At 44.8% G+C, this 22,624-nt stretch overlaps 1 protein-coding gene across 1 annotated transcript; it reads right to left on the bottom strand.

The window, feature by feature from the left end:
- Positions 1–1,480: 1,480 nt before the first annotated feature.
- Positions 1,481–21,086, bottom strand: C5H2orf42 (chromosome 5 C2orf42 homolog). Its single transcript, XM_075273034.1, has 9 exons — positions 20,982–21,086; positions 17,486–18,321; positions 16,030–16,155; positions 14,448–14,540; positions 12,414–12,518; positions 9,797–9,904; positions 9,119–9,219; positions 7,011–7,170; positions 1,481–2,568 (listed from the first exon to the last, which is right to left on the bottom strand). Exons 2-9 carry the CDS (start codon positions 18,306–18,308, stop codon positions 2,357–2,359), a joined length of 1,728 nt encoding a protein of 575 aa, XP_075129135.1. The 5' UTR covers positions 18,309–18,321; positions 20,982–21,086; the 3' UTR covers positions 1,481–2,356.
- Between the last annotated feature and the right edge of the window lie 1,538 nt (positions 21,087–22,624).

Below are 22,624 nucleotides of genomic sequence, written 5' to 3'. Positions count from 1 at the left end.
TAGACACCCCAGTCCGACACTGTCTATGTCTTATCTAAACCATGTAAGAATACAGTAAACGTTAGAGCATTCTGCATTTATTCTTTCTGCTCAGAGATAAAGAAAATCTATTTTTTTTTTATTTTCTGAACCAGATCCCCGGGGATTCTGAATGAGCGGAAATTTCTCATTGAGTGGCCTGTTGTTGTGCAGCCTGGCTGTCTTTATGTCTCTGAAAAAAGGTTCTAGGAATGAACACTAATAAACCGACCATAAAAATGTAACCGAGATTGATCATTTCTAATTAAAATATCCTCATGATACCAATGAACAGACTAAAGAGTATAAGCGGCTTGGAAGAGAAAGTAATGGAAGAAATAGGACCCCCTTATTAACCCTGGGGATTTATATAGCGGTCTTTATGTGTGGTCCAGTGACATCCTATGTGCCAGGCACTAAGAGGCACAGATTACCGGTATTAGGGCTCGTTCACACGGAGGAAATTGATGAGGAATTTGGTGTGGAATTTTTCACGCTGAAAATAAAGCCTTCCATTGACTTCAATGGGTTCCACTAGTTTTTTTTTTCCACTAGCGGAATTTCTGCCAGAGGAAAATTCCGCTAGTGGAAAAAAAAGCTAGGGGAACCCATTGCAGTCAATGGGAGGCTTTTTTTTTTTCAGCGTGGAAAATTCCACACCAAATTCCTCCGTGTGAATGGACCCTTACATTAAGGCTAAAGCTCCACGATGTGGAAATGCAGCTTTTTTTGTGCCAGTCACGGTTTCTGGAGTCAAAGCCAAAAATGTCTACAAAAGGAATTGAAAAATATATACTTCTACCTTCCGCTCAATCCACTCCTGGCTTTGGCTCCAAAAACCGCAGCAAAATCTGCAACAAAAAAGCTGCGTTTCTGCAACGTGGGACCTCAATTTAAATGAGTAATATAAAAACTGCATACAGAGAGGGGTCAGAGGTGCAGTACCTTTCACGGCCACTACACTGAACAGAGCTGTTGCTACATCTGGTGCATTGCGGCTCCTTTGAACAGTTTACCGGCAGTAGTGATGGGAGTCAGACCCTGCTGATGTGATATTGATGAACTATCCATACACACGACCGAGTACGCAGGTTGAGTTTTCCCAATGGGGTGTCCAAACCTTTTTTTTTTTTACATAATCACTGATTTGCACAAATATGTGCAAAAACATGGCTTTGACCTTATCACATTAAAAATATGTTAACATCAGCCTTATGGTTGCCTTCAACAGGCTATTGACCCAGGAGTGGATTGAGCAGAAGGTAAAAGTATGAGAAGTTCCTATATATTTCCCATTCCTCGAGTAACATTCTTTGTTATATATATATATATATATATATATATATTATATTATATATATTTTACGCACACCTCATATTCTCACCATCTCCAAGCCGGCGTACATTTGACCACAGAGATGGACCTCACATAATAAGGGGCATGTAACACAACAATTTTGCTAATCTCGCCAATAGAGTCCTGTATGTGATACTGCAGCTCAGTCCCACTCACTAGAGTTGCGGTACCTTATAAAGTCCACAGACAAGAGTGGCTGTTTTTGGAAGACATAAATCAGACAAGTGACCCACACACCTTTTTCTTTGTACAATGACCGATCCTTGAAATAGACAAATAGAAAGAAGAATCAGGAGCTCATTTTAGTTTATGTGATTAAAATTTTTCTTTTTTAGTCTTCACAGGGATTTTACACTCCTTTGTCCGGATACGCTAACAGTCACAGTCATTCCATCAGCACGATCAACTACAATTGCTCTCAAAGGGGTTAACTATATACACTTGGGATAAAAAAGGGGTTAAAGAGGCAGGCAGATAAATGACAGATGTGAAGTCTATAAAAGGTTTCGGCAGAGGAAACACTTATTTCTGGTGATGATCCTCTCTTGTCGCTCACAATCTTCATCAGAAAGTGGTCCCTCTGATATCAGTACCTGTAGACTGCTGTAAACCCATTGGCAAGGTGGCCACGTCGTAGGACCAGGATACCAAAGATGGGGAACAGTAAAGTCTGGATTGCCAAAAAGTTATTTAAAACACTGCTTCTAAAAATCACGAGCCCCATTTCAGACAATCTCCCCTTGCCTTGACTGGCTTCCTTCACACAACATTGGCTGTCTCTTGAAGACACGGACACTTTACATAAATACAGACAACAGACAGTGCAACATAGCAGCAAATGAGATTTAAAAAAAAGAAAAACCCTGCATATTAATGCACAAGAAATGTTCATGGTCCTGTTTCACGCTCCTCCTTTGGCAGCTTATGTTAATCCGCATAACAAGATGGCAGCTACGGCACTGTCATCCTGCAATGTACCAAATTAATCGAAGGTAATGGTGGTGAGAGGTGTGATCTCCAGGGTGTGCTCCAGGGTGTGGGGGGCAGGATCAGTGAATTCTGGCAGTGGTCCATTTCGATGGTGGCCATATTCAAATTTAATGCGCAGCTCTCCAATCTTGGACAGAGGCAGAATATCTGGGATCCACTCAATAGTGAAAGGGGTTGGCTCCTTCTGGTCTGGAGAGGTGTTACCTGCAAATGTAGGAAGGATTGAAACCATATTCAACTATAAGAGGTAATACTATAATCATCCTAGCACATCTCATGTGCCGAAATCTAGAGTCTACTTTCTATACTGCTGCAAAAAGCAGCTCATTTTACAGCCTGCAGTGAAACTCATTACTAGTGAGCACAAGGATCATGACAAGCCTTTCCTAATGTGTAACAATGTACAGTGTAGACACAGGGTGTGAGAGCTAACTAAGGGTGGGTGGTGATGTCACTATCCATCATTAAAGGGATTCTACCACTAAAACACTTTTTTTTCTAGTTACCACGTCGGAATAGCCTTTAAAAAGGCTATTCGTCTCTTACCTGTGGAAGTGCTCTCTGCCACGCCGTTTGTTCAAAATACCAGTTTGTACCGGTATGCTAATTAGTTCTCTCGCAGCGATGGGGGCGTCCCCATCGCAGGAGCAGCGATGGGGGCGTCCCCATTGCAGCTCGAAAACCGACCGCAGCGCCGCCTCTCTGGTCTTCGGTGTCCTCCCCTTGCCTCTTCAGCGTCTGTCGGACGCCTGCGCAGTATGCTCTCTGTTCGGCGAAGATTGCCGAACGTACTGCGCATGCGCGAAATGCAGTGCCCGCACTATGGCTGGGACCGCAATTTCGCGCATGCGCAGTACGTTCGGCAATCTTCGCCGAACAGAGAGCATACTGCGCAGGCGTCCGACAGACGCTGAAGAGGCAAGGGGAGGACACCGAAGACCAGAGAGGCGGCGCTGCGGTCGGTTTTCGAGCTGCAATGGGGACGCCCCCATCGCTGCTCCTGCATCGCTGCTCCTGCATACAGGTACAAACCGGTATTTTGAACGAACGGCGTGGCGGAGAGCACTTCCACAGGTAAGAGACGAATAGCCTTTTTAAAGGCTATTCCGACGTGGTAACTAGAAAAAAAAAGTGTTTTAGTGGTAGAATCCCTTTAAGGCTGTTCCCCCATAGGCCTCTTGCACATGTCCGTAGCTTTTATCTGCAACTAGAGGGAGGACCCGGCTTCGCACGGGTATATTACATTTTATGTTTGTGTAGTGGCCCCATAAGAATTGTCCAATTTTGCACTGGTGTATTTTGTATGTTGTTTGTATGTATGTCCATAAGCGTCATGCGATTATGTGTATCTCATTTTGGATGTCAGTGAAAAACCTGTGATCAGTTGTTATGGATTCCTGGAGTAAAGCTGTATCTAATCCTTTCCCGTGTAGTACTGTGTTTAGATGCAAGTATCCAATCCTTGTTGGTGTGGTACTGTGTGCAGATGCACATATCTAATCCTCCCCGTGTGGTATTGTGTGAAGAGGCGCGTATCTAATCCTCCAGTAAGTGAAACTGTGTGCAGACGCGCGTATCTAATGACTCTGGTGTGTGGTACTGTGTGCAGATGCACGTATCTAATACTCTGGCGTGTGGTACTGTGTGCAGATGCACGTATCTAATCCTCCCCTGTGTGGTATTGTGTGAAGAGGTGCGTATCTAATCCTACGGCATGTGGAACTGTGTGTAGACGTGGGTATCTAATCCTACGGCATGTGATACTGTGTGCAGACGTGCGTATCTAATCCTACGGAATTTGGTACTGTGTGCAGACGCGCTTATCTTATCCTCTGGCGTGTGGTACTGTGAGCAGACACACGTATTTAATCCTCCCCTGTGTGGTATTGTGTGAAGAGGCGCGTATCTAATCCTACGGCATGTGGTTCTGTGTGCAGACACGTGTATCTAATCCTACGGCATGTGGTTCTGTGTGCAGACACGTGTATCTAATCCTAAGGCATGTGGTACTGTGTGTAGACACGTGTATCTAATCCTCCCCTGTGTGGTATTGTGTGAAGAGGCGCGTATCTAATCCTTTGGCGTGTGGAAATATGTGTAGACGCGCGTATCTAATCCTACTGCATGTGGTACTGTGTGCAGACGCGTGTATCTAATCCTATGGCCTGTACAACTGTGTGCAGACGCGCGTATCTAATCCTCTGGAATGTGGAACTGTGTGTAGACGCGTGTATCTAATCCTACGGCATGTGGTACTCTGTGCAGACACGTGTATCTAATCCTATGGCGTGTACAACTGTGTGAAGAACGTGTATCTAATCCTCCCCTGTGTAGTATTGTGTGAAGAGACACGTATCTAATCCTACGGCGTGTGGAACTGTGTGTAGAGGCGTGTATCCAATCCCCCGGCATGTGGTACTGTGTGCAGATGCGCATATCTAATCCTATGGCATGTGGTACTTTGTGTAGACGCGCGCATCTAATCCTCCCCCGTGTGGTACTGTGTGTAAACACGCGTATCTAATCCTCCCCCGTGTGATACTGTGTGCTGAGACGCGTATCTAATTCTCTGGCTTGTGGTACTGTGTGCAGAGACATGTATCTAATCCTCCAAAGTGTGGTACTGTGTGCACACTCACGTATCTAATCCTCCCCTGTGTGGTATTGTGTGAGGAGGCGCGTATCTAATCCTTTGGCGTGTGGAAATATGTGTAGACGCGCGTATCTAATCCTACTGCATGTGGTACTGTGTGCAGACGCGTGTATTTAATCCTATGGCCTGTACAACTGTGTGCAGACGCGCGTATCTAATCCTCTGGAATGTGGAACTGTGTGTAGACGCGTGTATCTAATCCTACGGCATGTGGTACTCTTCAGACGTGTGTATCTAATCCTATGGCGTGTACAAATGTGTGCAGACGCACGTATCTAATCCTCTATAGTGTGGAACTGTGTGTAGACGCCTGTATCTAATCCTTCGGCATGTGGAACCGTGTGCAGACGCGTGTATCAAATCCTTCAGTGTGTGGAACTGTGTGCAGAAATGCGTATTTGATCCTCTGGTGTGTGGGACTGTGTGGAGACCGTGTATCTAATCCTCTGGCGTGTGATACTGTGTGCTGATCTGTGTATCTAATCCTCTGGAGTGTGGAACTGTGTGTAGACGCCTGTATCTAATCCTTCGGCATGTGGAACCGTGTGCAGGCGCACGTATCTAATCCTATGGCATGTGGTACTGTGTGCAGAAGTGCGTATTTAATCCTCTGGTGTGTGGGACTGTGTGCAGACCCATGTATCTAATCCTATGGCGTGTACAACTGTGTGAAGACACGTGTATCTAATCCTCCCCTGTATGGTATTGTGTGAAGAGGCGCGTATCTAATCCTACGGCGTGTGGAACTGTGTGTAGACGCGCGTATCCAATCCCTCGGCATGTGGTACTGTGTGTAGACGCGCGTATCTAATCCTCCCCCGGGTGGTACTGTGTGCAGACGCGCATATCTAATCCTCCCCCGTGTGATACTGTGTGCTGAGACGCGTATCTAATTCTCTGGCTTGTGGTACTGTGTGCAGAGGCATGTATCTAATCCTCCCCTGTATGGTATTGTGTGAAGAGGCGTGTATCTAATCCTTCGGCGTGAGGAACTTTGTGTAGACGCACGTATCTAATCCTACTGCATGTGGTACTGTGTGCAGACGCGTGTATCTAATTCTACGGCATGTGGTACTGTGTGTAGATGCGCGTATCTAATCCTATGGCGTGTACAACTGTGTGAAGACACGTGTATCTAATCCTCCCCTGTGTGGTATTGTGTGAAGAGGCGCGTATCTAATCCTATGGCATGTACAACTGTGTGCAGATGCGCGTATCTAATCCTATGGCATGTGGTACTGTGTGTAGACGCACGTATCTAATCCTCCCCCCCTGTGGTACTGTGTGCAGACGTGCATATCTAATCCTTTGGCGTGTGGAACTATGTGTAGACGCGCGTATCTAATCCTACTGCATGTGGTACTGTGTGCAGACGCGTGTATCTAATCCTATGGCCTGTACAACTGTGTGCAGATGCGCGTATCTAATCCTCTGGAACGGCATCCAGTTGCAGCTACCCATATTTTGGACCGGAATCTGAGGCGGCCTCCGGGAAAAATCACGGCATTTTACAGTACTTGCAAAGTGGATGGGATTTATGCGAATCCCATGCACACTTTGCGGGAAATAAATAAATAAATAAATCGCAGTATGTCAATTATATCTACGGAAATGCCGGTGGCTTCCCCGTAGATATAATTGTAAGAGAAAGTCTGCAGAGGAAAACTCTGTGAACTTTCTGTTCAAAGCACTGCGGGAAGAACCACGATGTGTCCACGCTGCGGTTGCTCCCACAGAGCTTTAGCGCGGCATTTCCGGCCCGTGGGGCCTTCGCCTTAGGCTGGTGACACACAGGCAGTAGCCACTGGCCAATTTACTGCTATATTCGATTGCAGCATAGTGGATGAGAATAAAACCTGCAGCACAAAGTGACTTGTACCATTGGGTTTAACCCTGCAACATGTCAACTATTGCTGCAGGCTTAACCTGCGGCTTTCAACGTGCTCAACCTATTTGTTCTCAATATTAACACACAATCACTCCCACTACTTACCAACTTTCAGGAAGGTTTTCAACTCAAGAGGACGTATAGGTTGCTTTTCCAGTCTGCCGTAGGTCTCTGCAATGTTCTCCACTTCCACTTTCGGGCATTTAAATAGATCAAATGTTCCATCTCTGTTCTGGACAAAACTTCGGGTAATTTCTAGGGGCATCTGGGCATAAAAAAAAATTTGTTTGCTCTTTGCTGAATAGGCAAATATTTCCCAACATATACCAACCAAAAGTACTGTCTTTTGACGTAAATCTGTTATTTATGGATTTCTCAGAGGTATGTTTCTGAAGATCTTCTTATCATGATGCTGAATTTTACAACTAATTTTGTGTGTGATGTGAATCACACAAAGACTTATATTGTAATTTCTTTCACAAAAATGAAGTAGAAAAGTTTATAAAAAGGACACTTTAATTAACAGTACATCCAACAAGAAAAATTGATTCCAGCCAGGTCACGTGGAAAGGTGAAACAAGCTTCTTCTTTATTGTTAAAATATTTACAAAACCATAGCAGCACACATACAAAACAGGAGTCTGGGCATCAGACTGACGTGTTTCGGATAAGTTTTCCTTTGTCAAAGTCAAAGGAAAACTTATCCTCCGGACCGAGGGAGCATTTTTTCCTAGCCGGTCTACAGATTTCAAAGTGGGAAACGATACATGGGAGAGTGATTTAAACTACGAGTTGGCTGAGTATAATTTTTCCTTTTTCCTTTTTTCTATACACTTTAATTAACACCTTAGCACAGTCACACGTAGCAGATATATATTCTCCATCCAGATTCGTGGGTAGGTTTCACAGCCTTCAGGCTGGGGCCCCATGTGCCCAATCTGCAGTAAAAACCATGGTGTGGACATATCCAATTTCCAAAATTTCCGGCGTAGTTTGGGAAATTACAGCATGTCAATTATACCTACGGAAACATCGGCAGTTAACCATAAGTATAATTGAAGCAGAAAGTCTGCAGAGGAAACCTCTGAACTTTCTGTCTAAAGTGCTGTGGGAAGAACCGCGATGCGGTTGCCGCTTTTTTGCCGCGGGACGCCACGTGGGGTCTTAGCCTCAGATGTATGTCCCATATAGATGTACCATAAAGGTGTGTCTACACAGGGCTGAAAGGCAGCAGATTTGTGATGATCAAAACTGCAGAATATTACAGCATCAGCCGAATTAGTAAAATCTTCAGGAAACCGTACTGCAATGCATATAGTAAATGCGCAAAATTATTTCTATGTAAACACGGCAATACTTTTAAAAATAATAAATAAATAAATAAATTTCTAAGCACTTAACATAATCTTGAAATGACCAAAATGCAGGAAAACTGCTGAAAATTTTTGGTAAGATTTTTACAACAGAATTACTGGCGTTTTCCTGGGTAAATGCTGCAAAGTTTCCTCGGTAGCAGAACCACAGCATTTCAGTCCTGTGTGGACATAGCCTTATAGCTCCAGATTGTACTGTGAAATGCTATAGAATACTCACGTCTCAGTCCAATGGTGTATACAGGAACAAGACAATATACATATCCAAAAAGGCATACAGATGGAGAGAATTAGGGTCCATTCACACAGGAAAATGGTGAGGAATTTTCCACGCTGAAAAAAAAAAAGCCTCCCATTGACTTCAATGGGTTCCACTATTTTTTTTTCTCCACTAACGAAATTATCTGCTAGTGGAAAAAAAAGCTAGCAGAACCCATTGAAGTCAATGGGAGGCTTTTTTTTCAGCTTGGAAAATTCCACACCATATTCCTCACCATTTTCCTCCGTGTGAATGGACCCTAAGGGAGCCTTCACATGGAATTTACGCTCAGCTCATTCTGAACGTAAACTTGTTCAGAGTGAGCGGCGTAAAAAACAGATCTCATTGACTTCAATGGGTGCCGACATAGACGCGTATCTCATTGAAAGCAATAGGTAAAAAAAGCCTCCCATTGATTTCAATGGGGAGCGCGCGTATGCCGCCACCCATTCAAGTCAATGGGATCTGTTTTTTACGCAGCTCACTCTGAATGAGTTTTGCGTTCAGAATGAGTGAGTGTAAACTCCTTATGAAGGCTCCCTAAGACCTAAAAAGAAGTGTCAATAGAAGCACTTTCTTACCTCTGGTGTGTCGAAGATCTGTTTGACATGTAAAATGTTAGTGATGTGCCAGGTATACTTGGAGAACGTCCCCAAAGGAAGGGCATCCTTTCTTACAAAGGCTGAAATATACAAACACAACTAAACCTGTTACAACAATCCTGAACCATCCCAGACCCTTCCTAACATAGTAAGCACATCAATGTTCCATATCAGAGATTTTGCAACAAAATACATAACTAAAACATCTGCCTGCATGCAATTTTGCACCAAGGTGTGACTGGTGTATACAAAAAAGGCATAAAAATTCATATTTGTGACAAAACGTCTGAATCAAGCAGAGAGTGAGCTAGACATTACAATATTACAAGTACATTCAAGTACATACATAGAAGGTGAAGACATGAAGAGTTCATTCTTGCCAGCTGAACACAAAGATCGTGGCCCAGATGTCAAGAAACATTCACATCAACACACTCATAGGCTGAGTCCCATGCACACGACCAAGTGTGCTTCCAATGTGGAGCCAAGGTTACAGCTCAGAGTTACATCTGAGTGCCATCCGAGTGCAAACTTGGCTCCCTATCAGAAGCACCCTCAGTTGTGTGAATTTGCAGCATTAACCTGAATTACATAACCCTTTGCACATGCTGCTGCTGCTGTGTGGTGTTGTCCTGAATAATATAATAACCGTAGTACCTGTAGTGCAGTTGGGAAGGCGCATCCTTGCATTCCCCATGGACAACCTCTGTGATAGCGCATCAAAGAAAGACTGGGGAATGTGAAATACCAATGGCTCAGGTTTACCTGGAGGAATAAGCAAGAGATTACCGTATATACTCAAGTATAAGCCAATCCGAATATAAGCCGACCCCCCCCCCCTCCAATTTTACCACAAAAAAACTGGGAAAACTTATTGACTCAAGTATAAGCCTAGGGGGGAAATGCAGCAGCTACTGGAAAATTTAAAAAGAATAAAATGGTCGGAGTTTTTGGGTGCAGTAGATGCTGGGTGCTGGGGAAGGGGAGGGGGTGTTTTGGTTGTCTGTCTGCCCTTTCCCCAAGCTTGAGGACTGGGTTTTTTCCCCCCCACTTGGAATTAAAGGGGTTGTCCCATCACAAGGATCCTATCTATACTGCTTGTTAATGTGGATGTAAGACTTTTCCTAAATACATTGCTTCAGCAAAACTGCTTTGCTTGTCTACTATCTTACTTTATTCAATTTTTTGTGGCCACAACCCTGACTTAGCTGCTCCTGAGTCAAGTGATGTATCTGCTGCTCTCAGGGGGGAGGGAGGAGGGGCTAAGTGCAGGGAGCCAGCCTGTGTATCTAGCTAATCCTGTGTCTACACCATGTGACCTAGCTTCCTGCACTCAGATAGAGGAGCTGCTTTCATTTCTTCTCTTCTCCCAGTTATCAGGCTAGCTAATACAATTGTGTTCATTATGGCAGAGACAGGCAGTCTCTGTATGTAACACAGAATGAAGTTGCTGCTGCCTGTACTTCATAGTCCAATGTGGGTGGGCGGAGCTACACACAAATTTTGGGGCGGAGCTAAACGGTAGGTTGCCTGTGAAACCCCGCCCACCAAATGATGCAAGAAACCAGGAAGAAAGATTTTACAAGAGTGAAGACTGCTGAGTATGTGAGGTGGGAATACCCCTTTAAGTCTGGCAGAATATAGGGTATCTGCAGTGCTCCTATTAACCCGTTCCTGATGGAACAGGAGCACTGCAGATCCCCTATATTCAGTAGACCGGGCATTTTCAGACACAGGGATACCTAATGTGTATGTGTATCACAGTCATTTTCCACTTTTATATGTAATTTAGGGAAAGTAGGGATTTACAACTTTTTAGTTTAGTTTTATTATACTTTTCTAAAGCTTTTTTTTTTTTTTTTTTTCCTCACTATTTTATGGGAGGTTCTATACATTACTATACATTACTATACAGTACATTACTATTGTGGCTGGTCACAGTATAAGCCGAGGGGGGCTTTTTCAGCGCAAGAACCCGGCTTATACTTGAGTATATACAGTATATTAAAAAGCAAAAAGAGGTAAATCTCTCAAAGCAACATCTATCCTCCTACTATTATAAATGTGAACGCTTGGATGTTTGTTCCTCAATCACGCAAAAACCGCTGAACGGTTTTGAATGAAATTTGGCACATAGTTTGTAACCTTGATTAACATATAGGCTACTTTTTATCCCAGTAAATGACTTGGCTTCACGGCTGTTATGAATTTATGTTCACATACTATATTACACTGCTTTTGCAGCAGCTTATCTCAGGTCCCAGGTCTGTTATCTCTCTGTGTAAACACACGCTAACCCTCAGTCCATTGTGTACAACAATTTGCATATTATCTGATCTGCTCCAGGCAGTGCTGACACACTGGATGGGAAAACACCTTTAATTCAAATTGGCAGTTTGCCAATTTTAAAATGCCTGAAAAAAAAAAAAAAATCTAATTTGTCGCTAAATTTTAAAACAATGACAGCTACGAACGCAGCCAGAAGTCAACAGACTTCTCCTCAAGCAGAGCTGAGGGGGATCATCCACGACAACAACACGCTCATTATATGGCGTCCCAGCGAGCTGCTGAGACGCCGGAACAATCGCAGGCACGGTGTGAGGAACAAGTTCAGCGGCAGGACAGCTTGAGAGCTGCTGAAACGCCAGAACAGGCAAACCATTGATGGCAGCAATTTGCTGAATATAGGCGGACATTAACGCCAACAACACACAGATGAAGTCGCGGGCAGAGGCTAGTATCTAATAACAGAAACAGCCGTATACTCTGCTCACACTAGTGCCATATATATGCTGCAGGCTGAGGTCTCACATTGTGGGAGTATGTGCTGCACCACATCTTACCATGGGTTTGCAATGAGGTAATAGGGTAATTTGAAGTAAAAAGCACAAGGTTTTGCAACATGATTTTTTGCTGCTTTACCACACAGATCTACTGTATGACAGATACAAACTACGTCAGCAGACTCCAGTCACTTATAAAAAGGTCTATGTGGACTCTTCATTTTGATGGCTGGAATGATTTCAGCTCAGAAACCCGGGGATTTGTAAATGCAGCTCTGGATTATAACATAAGGTCAGGCTATAGTGGAGTCTTTTTGTGGAACCAATGACCAGATGTAACTGATACCTCTGTACCCACTATAGCTATGTCCCTATTATAATCTGTGTTAAAAGGAGGCCATGCACATTACTGTGGCAACTTTACTATGCCCAAATTTCCCAATGAGAAATGTATTTGGCAACTTTCCACACTCCTGTATACCGCTACTTACCATCAAACTGAAAATGCATGGTCTGATGGATCCTCTCCGTCACACTGGCCAACCAGTCCAGGAAGGTCAAGGAAACCTGACTCTCATTCATCAGCTGATTTGGCACTGAGAAGAAAATAGGAAGAAGCATTATAACCATCGTACGTCATAACCAGACTGTGAGGATAAATTCACAACGCATACAAATACATGATGGAGAAATCTGATGTGAGTTTGCATCCGTGCAGAAATATATGGGCCTGAACTGCAGATTCAAGGCAGATTGTGTGTGGAAACTGCTATAAGAATTAACATGTTGATGCCTCTTATACTGCAACACAGTTGGAATTTTTTCTCTAGCCCCCACCAATCCTGAGTAACAAGTGCAGTTAGTTTTGGTACCTGATGTGCTAGTTAGGCTCTGTACTGTCAGGTGGGCGGTGTCAGGCAGGGGGTGTTATTCAGAGCACCAATCAGAGGCAGCCAGTGTCAGAGCTCAGAATCACACCACTTTTTCTGCTTTTGCCCGACACCGCGCTCCTGACAGTACAGAGTCTAAATAGTATGTCAGGCACCAAAGCTAACAGCATTGTTTGCTCAGGAATGGTGGGGGCTAGAGAGAAAAATCCAACTGCAACAGAATCAGTGGAGCAGGGACTAAATGATGTAAAATGCTGGTTGTATTTGAGATGGAGAAAGGTCCATTTTAACCCTTTTCCAACATATGAAATAACAGTACGGCGGATGTGGTGTAATTAAATATGGTGGTCACTCAGGAGCCGGGTCTCCTCTGTATTATTATTATCCTGTGCCCGCACTGGTCCCGGGCATTAAATCCTCAAATTCCTCAGTCAAACCTGGTACCATCTTTAAGCAGCGCAAAGGCATCACTATTTTGTAGTAGATTGCTGGTGCTGGACTTCGATCTGTTGCCATGACAGCCTATTCAAGGATTTTGTAAATGTAAGGCTTCTAAATTATTTTAACTATTCAGTAGGGTTGAGCGATCGTGATCAGAAATGTTCGGATTCCGATCGGCGATCGAGTAAATTGTCACGATCGCGATTGGAATTCCGATCCCGATCTTTTCCGCCGGGATCGAGGTCGGAGGATATTTCCTGCAATGCTTGGCTACTGGCCAATCATTGTGGGAAAAGCTATCGTATCAGATGAGCGAGTACTATTCGAAACTCCCGTTTCGAATAGCACGCACCCATAGGAATGAATGGAAGTGGCCGACACGCAGACTTTGCCGGCGTCCGGCCGCTTAACCCCCTGTGTGCCGGCTGCGTCCATTCATTCCTATGGATTTACCACAGCCTGCCACTCTTCTGCCTCGTCCCTGTTTTACCTTATACTCAGCTCATCTGAGATATAGCAGAGCAGAGTATACGGCACAGCAGGGAGGAATTGACCACCTAGGGAGGTGGGGGCATGCACGGCGCTCTGAAGGCATGTCAATGAGAGAGGACCGGACTTAGAAGAACGGGGAGCGGCAACGGATCTGTGCAGGTAAGCGGACACCAGGGGGGCTAAGTAGCCGGGGGGATTTTTTTTAATCACTACACAGCGTGGAGTCCAAAAAATGAAGCAATTTTTGGACTCCATGCTGTGTAGTGAATAGGATTGTTTTTAAACTCCGATCTTCGATTATTAAAAAAAAATCCCACTGACTTGCATTAGGATCAGGATCGAGTTCGAATGGAAAATGATCGGAAATCGGATTTTAAAAACAATCCTGAAATTTCAAGATTGGCTCAACCCTACTATCGAGCTACTCCTGCAATACAAATGAGTTGTATGCGTTCTTATGGCTGTGGCTGCCGTAGTCAATCAGTAGTGCTACAAAAAGCTATCCCCAGGACATGTGATCAATGTATGATCTCTGGGGGTCCACCTGCTGGGACCCTCACTGAGTCAGAAATAGCTATCTAAGTAGTATCGAGCTCAGTTATCACTGCCAGTCCCACATACTTTGTATAAAGGAGGTAGCATGGTTGACTTTCTATCCTTAGCTGTTTTAAACGCTTAGCACACTTATAATACTCCCTTTACCTGGTCTTTTTGTCGCTGAGTTAATCGCTGGCTTTTTCGGGGTAGTTTTCTTCAGACTTGGGATTACTGCATCCTGGACTAAGGAGTTTACTCCTAAAGTGTAAGAAAAATTCACATGAAACTGCAGAATTGTCATCGCCTCGCTATACAGAACTACTGTTGCATCTACATATTACCAAATTTCTATATTTTTTTTCTATTTTACAAAATAAAAATAAATTATTGGGGATCCCACATTCTGTCAGGAACGTCCTTCTGCACAGCAGCGCCAATAGCACTGCACAGTGTAAGCGGGGAGGAACGCATTCCTCCCTTCTCTCACAGTACAGCGCTATTGGCGCTGCTGTACAGAAGGACGTTCCTGACAGAGTGTCAGAAACGCCCTTCTGACTGTGAAGAGCTACAGTACCGAGACCAATAGCTCTTCACCCGGGGCACAGATTGGGAAACTGACAGTGCGCTGAATTCAGCGCACTGTCAGCATTCCAGCGGTATATAACACCGCAAGTGCCCAAATCCATGAAAGGTCCTCTTGGCTGTATTTTATTTTGTTTATTCTGTACCTGAACTCAATATTTATTTTTGCAGGTTTTTTTTTCCAAATAAACTTGTTTGCAGCAGACGTTGTGTCCCTGTCTCTGACTGGTTGGGTCCGCACCATTGCTGCTACTGACGCTAGGTTCACACCTGCGTTCAGCTGTCCGTTCTGAGCTTTCCGTCTTCTGCATGCCAGAAGTCGGAAAGCTCAGACCGGGTCCAGCCGTGAGCGGCGGTGAGCGTTTTATGCCCTCCGCCGCGAAACCGGATTTTTTTTTATCCGGACACAGAGTACTGCATGTCCGACTCTGTGTCCGGATTATAAAACCCGGTTTCGTGGCGGAGAGCCTAAAACGCTCACCGCCGCTCACGGCCGGACATCTCTCTCACCCATTCAAATGAATGGGTGAGAGTCCTGCAGGTTTCCATCTCCTGCCTCTGTTTTAGGCAGGAAACGGAAACCTGAACTACGGAGTTCACAACGCAGATGTGAACAAGCCCTGAGCTACTTTACCCACAGCACTGAAATTTCCCAAGAGAATCATATACAGTACAGACCAAAAGTTTGGACACACCTTCTCATTCAAAGACTTTTCTGTATTTTCATGACTATGACAATTGTAGATTCCCACTGAAGACATCAAAACTATGAATTACCATATGTGGAATTATATACTTAACAAAAAGTGTGAGACAACTGAAAATCTGTCTTATTTTCTAGGTTCTTCAAAGTAGCCACCTTTTGCTTTGATTCCTGCTTTGCACACTCTTGGCATTCTCTTGATGAGCTTCAAGAGGTAGTCACTGGAAATGGTCTTCCAATACCTCTTGAAGCTCATCAAGAGAATGCCCACATGTGTTAATTCATAGTTTTGATGCCTTCAGTGTGAATCTACAATTTTAATAGTCATGAAAATACAGAAAACTCTTTGAAAGAGAAGGTGTGTCCAAACTTTTGGTCTGTACTGTATGCACACAACATCCCACTGTACATTCCCCAGCACCCCAATACTAATTCTGTAAGTAAGCTATGTGGTATCTTTACCTGGAGACTCCTCATTTCTTGGCTTCTTGGGTTTCAGCATTGGGGAAGACTCTTCATGTATCTGAACCACAGTCTCTACAGTATCCATCTTGCTGTCTGTCTCTAAGACAGTAATCTCTTTAACGCCTGTAGATTTGCAAGAATGAAAAGGTTAATAGCGAAATGAATGAAGTTTAGGCTTCACTGCCTTTTTCTAGTTTTAACTACACAATAATAGCTGCAGTTTTAAGGGGACGCAGAGTTGCATGTCATGGACGGCAAAGAAATAACTAAATGAATAAAAGACTTATGCCACAATCCTTTATTCATAGGATAGTAGATGAATACCTTATCGGTGGGGTCTAACAGCTGAGACCACCGATCCTGAAAACGGCAGGCATTTTCTCCCTGTTGCCCATTCAGACTGACCACAGCCAGACTCAATGTAGGCATGTTGCTTGGTGCATGGACAATCCCACGCTACCGTTCACTTCAATGGGAACACCAGAGATAATCGGAGTCAAGTACTGAAGTGAATGGGAGTGCCGCCTGCTAACTGACAAGCATAAGCAGATGAGGCTGAAAGCGCAAATACCTCTCAGGATCAAAGTGTGTCTCACCAGTCAGACCCCACTGATCAGGTCTGATCATTTATCCTCTATCCTATGTTGAAAAATAAATACTTTTCATGGCGTATCTCTTTTAAAACTGAAAAGCCAAGCTACAAAAGTTAACAATGGGGCTCTATTCTTCGCCATGTGGGTTGGCAGGGATGGGGCCACAATGTTGCAGTGTAACACTGCTGTGGTTTTAAAGGGATCCTATAATTGGATACCCTTTTTTTTCTAACACGTAGGAATAGCCTTAAGAAAGGCTATTCTTTCTCCTACCCATGGCCACAAAAAATGGCCGCTTATACCAGCTTACTGTGTAAGCAACCACAAGGAAATGGTCACTTACTCAGCTTACTGGCTGTGGGCATGCACAGTTGGCTCTGCCTGAGGCCCGATGGCAGAGCCGACTGAGCATGCCTAGAATATTGAAACCCAGGACGGAAGGAGACACAGGGAGAGGGTGTTCCAGAAGAAGACTGAGGTGTCGCTGGAGAGTTCTCTAGCAGCATTGGGGATGCCCCCAGTGCTGTTTGAGCGCTGAGGACCGCCCCCAGTGCTGCAAGAGAACTCATTAGCATACCAAAGAAAACCCGGATTTCTACCAAATGGCGGTGCGGAGAAAACATCTAAAGGTAGGAGAAGAATAGCCTTTCTTAAGGCTATTCCCACGTGTTAGTAAAAAGAAAGGGTATCCAATGATAGGATCCCTTTAAATTGTTAAAACAATTGGTACCCTTAAAAAGTGATGGTGGCCATCATGGAAAGCGTCACGCGGTTACACACTTCCCCCTATAGCAGTTGCTGCAGGAGAACTGTAACAGCACATGGTGGCCATTTATAAGATGCTGTCTCCAATATCTGACCTTCAGACATGACGTAGAAATATTCCGTGAATTCTTCAGTAAGGCTGTCATCGCTGGCAAAAGCTCCCAGACAGGTGTAGAAGTGCACACATCTCTCCTCATTTTCACCCTTCGATGAGGTGGCTTTGGTAGCTTTCTGGGCTTCACAGGAACACTGAAAAAGGTGGTTGGATCCTTTTTGTGTGCCGGATTTTTGGGTGAAGTACACATGGATGTAGCCCAGGCTGTTCTGTGGGCTAGGTTTGCAGCGTACTACCAGGACAGATTTGTTCACCCTCTGAACCAATGGCCCCATACACTCATTAGCTAGTACCCAGATATCTTGTTTGATCTCTGTTGGGATCTGCATAGCAGTCAGGACTGAGCTTTTAAGAGGCAGTGGCTCGGCTTCAATATGGCAACTTATTGCCTGCTTGATGTGCTGACATTGGTTTTCTACCACCCCTCGGACTGCTGCTTTAAGACAAGACGGAGCAAAGCAGCGACCAGAGCTGATCTGAGTGATGATTGTCCCTTCTGCAGTCTGTATGGTGGTCTCTGAAATACCCAGGACCACCAGACATCTGTGATCAGGTCCCCTGTCCCTTTGCCGCACTGAGAATATCTGCATATCAGATCCAGTAAGAAGCTTCACAGCATCTCGAGGAGGAGGCTTGTTGTTTCGACACCTGAAGACGGTGCCGCAGCTCTTGTTTTTGCAGCTTAGGCCACGCGTTCCATTGTAAGTACCGCAGTGCGGGCATTTACGAACACCTCGCAAGGTAGGTTTGCCCAAGTTAGAGAGGAAGTCGGGGACTTTTGGTTTCCCAGGACTTGGTTCCATACTGATTTATATCCTAAAATGACAGAAAAAACATACTGGTTACTTTTTCCTTCATGTACCATACAACTTATAAAAAAACAAAAAAACAAAACATAGTAATGCCCTACAGTACCAAGCACAGGTGTATCTATGGAGGATACATTGTGCCTGCATGGAAAATGAAGCACTGTTATCCTTTGATATCAGTGATCTGTGAGGGTCTCTAGGGTCTAGTCCACACTATTGCAGGTTGATAACCATCGATATACACAGAACCCCTCCAATTCAGAATACATGGGAAACTACACATATTTATTAAAGGCACCAAAAAGATGACGTTTTACTGACCCATCCACCATGGCAAGGGGGTAATATGTAACGGACAATTAAAAGAGGTTTTCGGTATTCTCATCCCACATAGTTTTGGTATATGTAGCTAGGATATGCCATCACTTTGTGAATGGTAGGGGTCTTCCCACAACAGTAGTGCTCTGGTTACTGACTGTCCAGCACTATTCACTTGGATAGAAAGGTGTTGCAGCCCCCTGAGTTTGAGGACTGGAAGTGTAAATGCAGAAGGAAGAGCTGTGAAGGGGTCACATTACTAAACTTCTGTCATTCTCAGGATCAGTGGGGATTTTTGAGTCAGACTCCCATCAATCAAAAGATAATGCTATAGGATACCGATTTATTGTTTCCTTGGAAGATGATTATACTTAAAGAGCTATTCTGGTAGCCACAAGTCAACTCCTGGATAGAGAATAAATCCTAGAGCAGCGGAGGTCAGACTACTAAAGACGCCCATGATCATGTGAAATGGTGGGTCCAAATCCTGCTTGAATAGAGCGGTGTTTAATATGAAGTATCTGGAATCTCAACCTATAGTATAGATGGACATAGCCAAGTACAGGACTCGACTATCTTGGTCAGTCTCAGAATATATGGAGTGGTATTTATATGTTTTATCATCACTGGTTAAACAGGGGACTCATAGCCCTCTTTCTCTTGACCAGTTGGTGTCTTTGCGGCTGGATTCCAACCAATCTGCATAGAATTTTCTGCAATGTGTCGATGATTTTCGCTAGAATCCCATTCACTCTACAGGGACGGTAAAACACTGTAGTTTTTGCTGTTACATTTATGTCACATGGGGCCCCGGCCTAAAGACGCTTTCCAGGATTTATCCTTATAGGCAGGGGTCTGCTGGCCAATAAGCTGTTTGAAGAGACTGCAGTGCTTACTATGCATAGTGCTGTACCTGTTATCACAGCTCATGCCATTCACTCCAATGGGACTGAGCTTCTATCAGGGCATGTGAGCGATGAATGTGACATCATATGGCCTGTGAAGTGGAAGCTGCGCTCAAGGAGAGCCACTACAGCTAGATCAACCACATGGGTCCCAGATGTCAGACCATCACAGATCTTTAAAGAGGACCTTTCACAGACTACTCGTCCATAGCCCTGTACTGTCAGAGGGGGCGTTCCTTACTGCCCCGGGAATGACGCTGAGCTGTGCGGAACCCCCCAGTACTAGTCTATAAACCAGTACTGTCAGGGGGGCGGTCCTCACAGCTCAGCTAGACTGTCAGGAACGCCCTTCTGATGGTGGCAGAGATTGGTGCTGACACTAACAGCACCGATAGCTCCAGAACATAATAATTCAGCGCACTGTCGTCTTTCTAGCGGTATATAAAACCGCATGTGCAGGAGGAAATTAAAGGTCCTCTTTAAAGGATGATCCATCCTATGGATAGGTCACTAATACTCAACTCCAAGAAAACCCCTTTGCGGTGCAGCTTTTTTATTGTCAATTTTGCTGCAGAATAGATCACTGTAAGGGTGACATTCAAATGGAGGAATTTGGTGTGGAATTTCAGCGGCGAAAAAGAAGCCTCCCATTGACTTCAATAGGTTCCTTTTTCTGTTAGCAGAATCAGATGCGGATTCCACAGTCAATGGGAGGCTTTTTTTTCAGCACTGAAATTCCACACCATTTTTCTCCGTGTGAATGGACCCTGATAGTAACTCGGGTTCTGATTCATATAACATGACCCAGATTTCTCTCAAACAGAATCCCAGAAGAAATACTGCAAGGGTCTATTCACACTGAGTTTTTTGGCGCTGATGTTGGCGTGGAATCACCAAACACGTAGAATTTGATGCGGATTCCACGCCAAAATCAGCACCAAAAGAAACTCTGTGTGAATGGACCCCAAGTCTTCATACAGTTTCTGGGCCACAGTATTAGGGATTACTCACATGACTATATTACAGCGCTGGAGGTGTAATGTGAGCTCCATGTACTACATACAGAGACAGCGTGGGGCGCGTTTACTAGTTTACGCTTAGTTTTGGTTGGGATTTGCTAAGAGCAGCCATATTGGGTGTAACCCATAGCAACCATCACCCCCCATCCACTAGCACACAAGCTTTATTGCTAAGCATACAGCCAGTGACTGTGCTGTCCTTACATAGCAGACATAACACAGCCACTGCCCACAGCCTTATACACGAGCCCCCTCCTCCTCCATATACAGCCCTGCACCCACACAACAGCCTGGAGCAGAAGGCGCCTGCTGACGTCACTTCCGGCCTCCGAGCCGCCGCCGGTGTCTCCCCAAGTCCCGTTATATATCCCCCGCCACTCGCGCCCCCTTCTCTAGATCCCCGGCGCTCCTCCTTCTCCTCTTACCTACACCATGGACACCGCCTGAGGCCCCTCTGTTATAAGCAGGGCCCTGGTCTCCCCTCAGACCCTCCACCGGAGCTCCTTACAAACGCAGCGAGCTCTGTTACAGAGGGAGTGATTGAACGGCGCGGATCACGTGGGAGGTGACGTCACTAGAGGATGATGGGAAATGTAGTCCTGTACTGCAGCTCTCTGCTCTGTGGGTGCTGCTGGGGAGGCAGGCATTGGGGTGTCAGAGCTGGATGGAACTACAAGCCCCAGTATGCCTTGTCATACACCCATGTGACTATATATGCTGCAGTAATCCTATCAGCAATTATACATTGAAGGAGGATTCTGAAATCTGAAAAAAAATGAAGGAGAAAATGACTCCCCATATAATTCCATGCCATGTTCCTATATTAGTCATGACCTCCATACCCAGTCACTGGCCTCAGCGATGATACTAGCATGTACGGCATGTGACCTATAGACCGCCACCCGAAAGAGGGGAACTTAGTATATAATGTAGGTATGGGTTTAGCATGTGTCATGTCCCCATGAATGCCATGCCCCATAAGTCCTCCAGGGATCACACTACCACCGCTGTCTTGTCTTCTTTACACATGACCAGACCAGGCCATCTTCTTCCATATTCCAGTGTAGATATTTTAGGTTATGAACAAAGGTCAGAAGGGGCCCTAAGACCAGGCTACAGCTATACAGTCCCATACATGGCGGGCTGTAGGGCACCGGGTCTTCTGACACCTTTCTACTATAGTTTTGTAACCAATTGTACTGCAGTAGGGATCAGATCACAGGAACTGGACTTCGCTCCCAATGTGCGTTAATAAGTCATCAGCACCTATGACCTTGTTGCCCGTACAGCAGTTGTCCTTTCTTCAACCAACTTTGGTTGAACCCCCTTAAGACCTACCATAGTGGGCATGCTCTGACCTACTCCTCTAACTAGGATAGGGCTACATGGCGCCTTTGTCTCCTTCACTACTATAAGGATATGGAGTAGTATTGTGACCCTGAGGGGTTTTTTTTGTTTTTTTTTGCAACCACAAGTCTCAGTCACAGCATCCTCTGGGTCACTATGTTATTTAGGGTGACAGAAATCTTCAGCAGTCATGTTATGGGAGTTGCAGCCAAAGTTACCGTATGGCATTACGCCTAATAATTCAGTTCTTGTTATAGCCATTACCCTTGTCCACCTGTTGACAGGTGCCTATAATAAAATAATCAGCGAGAATCGTCCGAAGATGATGGTGGTAGAGTAACACACAGAGGTGCAGTTGTGAACCCAGCCTTAGCCCTCTACACTAGAATAAAATATGTGTAATACCATGTAGGATATATTATGGTCACCAGTAACTAGAAGCCTTTGTTATACTAATAGGTCAAATGACTCTTGATTTTAAAAGGGGATTGTCCAGGGATTTTTAATTTTTTTTATCCTGGACCTGGAGATTTCTGACTGGTGACCTGGATTCCTGACATGATCAGAACCAGTACTCCGGTCACTACACCTCCTATACTGGGCAATATGGCAGACTATAGTAGTCAGTCACCTGCAAAAATGGCAGAGGCCCGAGGGTGGTTCTAATCACGTGACCCTGCAGTCAGAACCAGCCTAGGACCTTGAGGTTTAGCATGAAGGA

Source organism: Leptodactylus fuscus, chromosome 5 (assembly GCF_031893055.1).
Source record: "Leptodactylus fuscus isolate aLepFus1 chromosome 5, aLepFus1.hap2, whole genome shotgun sequence".
Classification (NCBI taxonomy): Eukaryota; Metazoa; Chordata; class Amphibia; order Anura; family Leptodactylidae; genus Leptodactylus; species Leptodactylus fuscus.
This window is presented reverse-complemented; position numbering and strand designations above follow the sequence as displayed.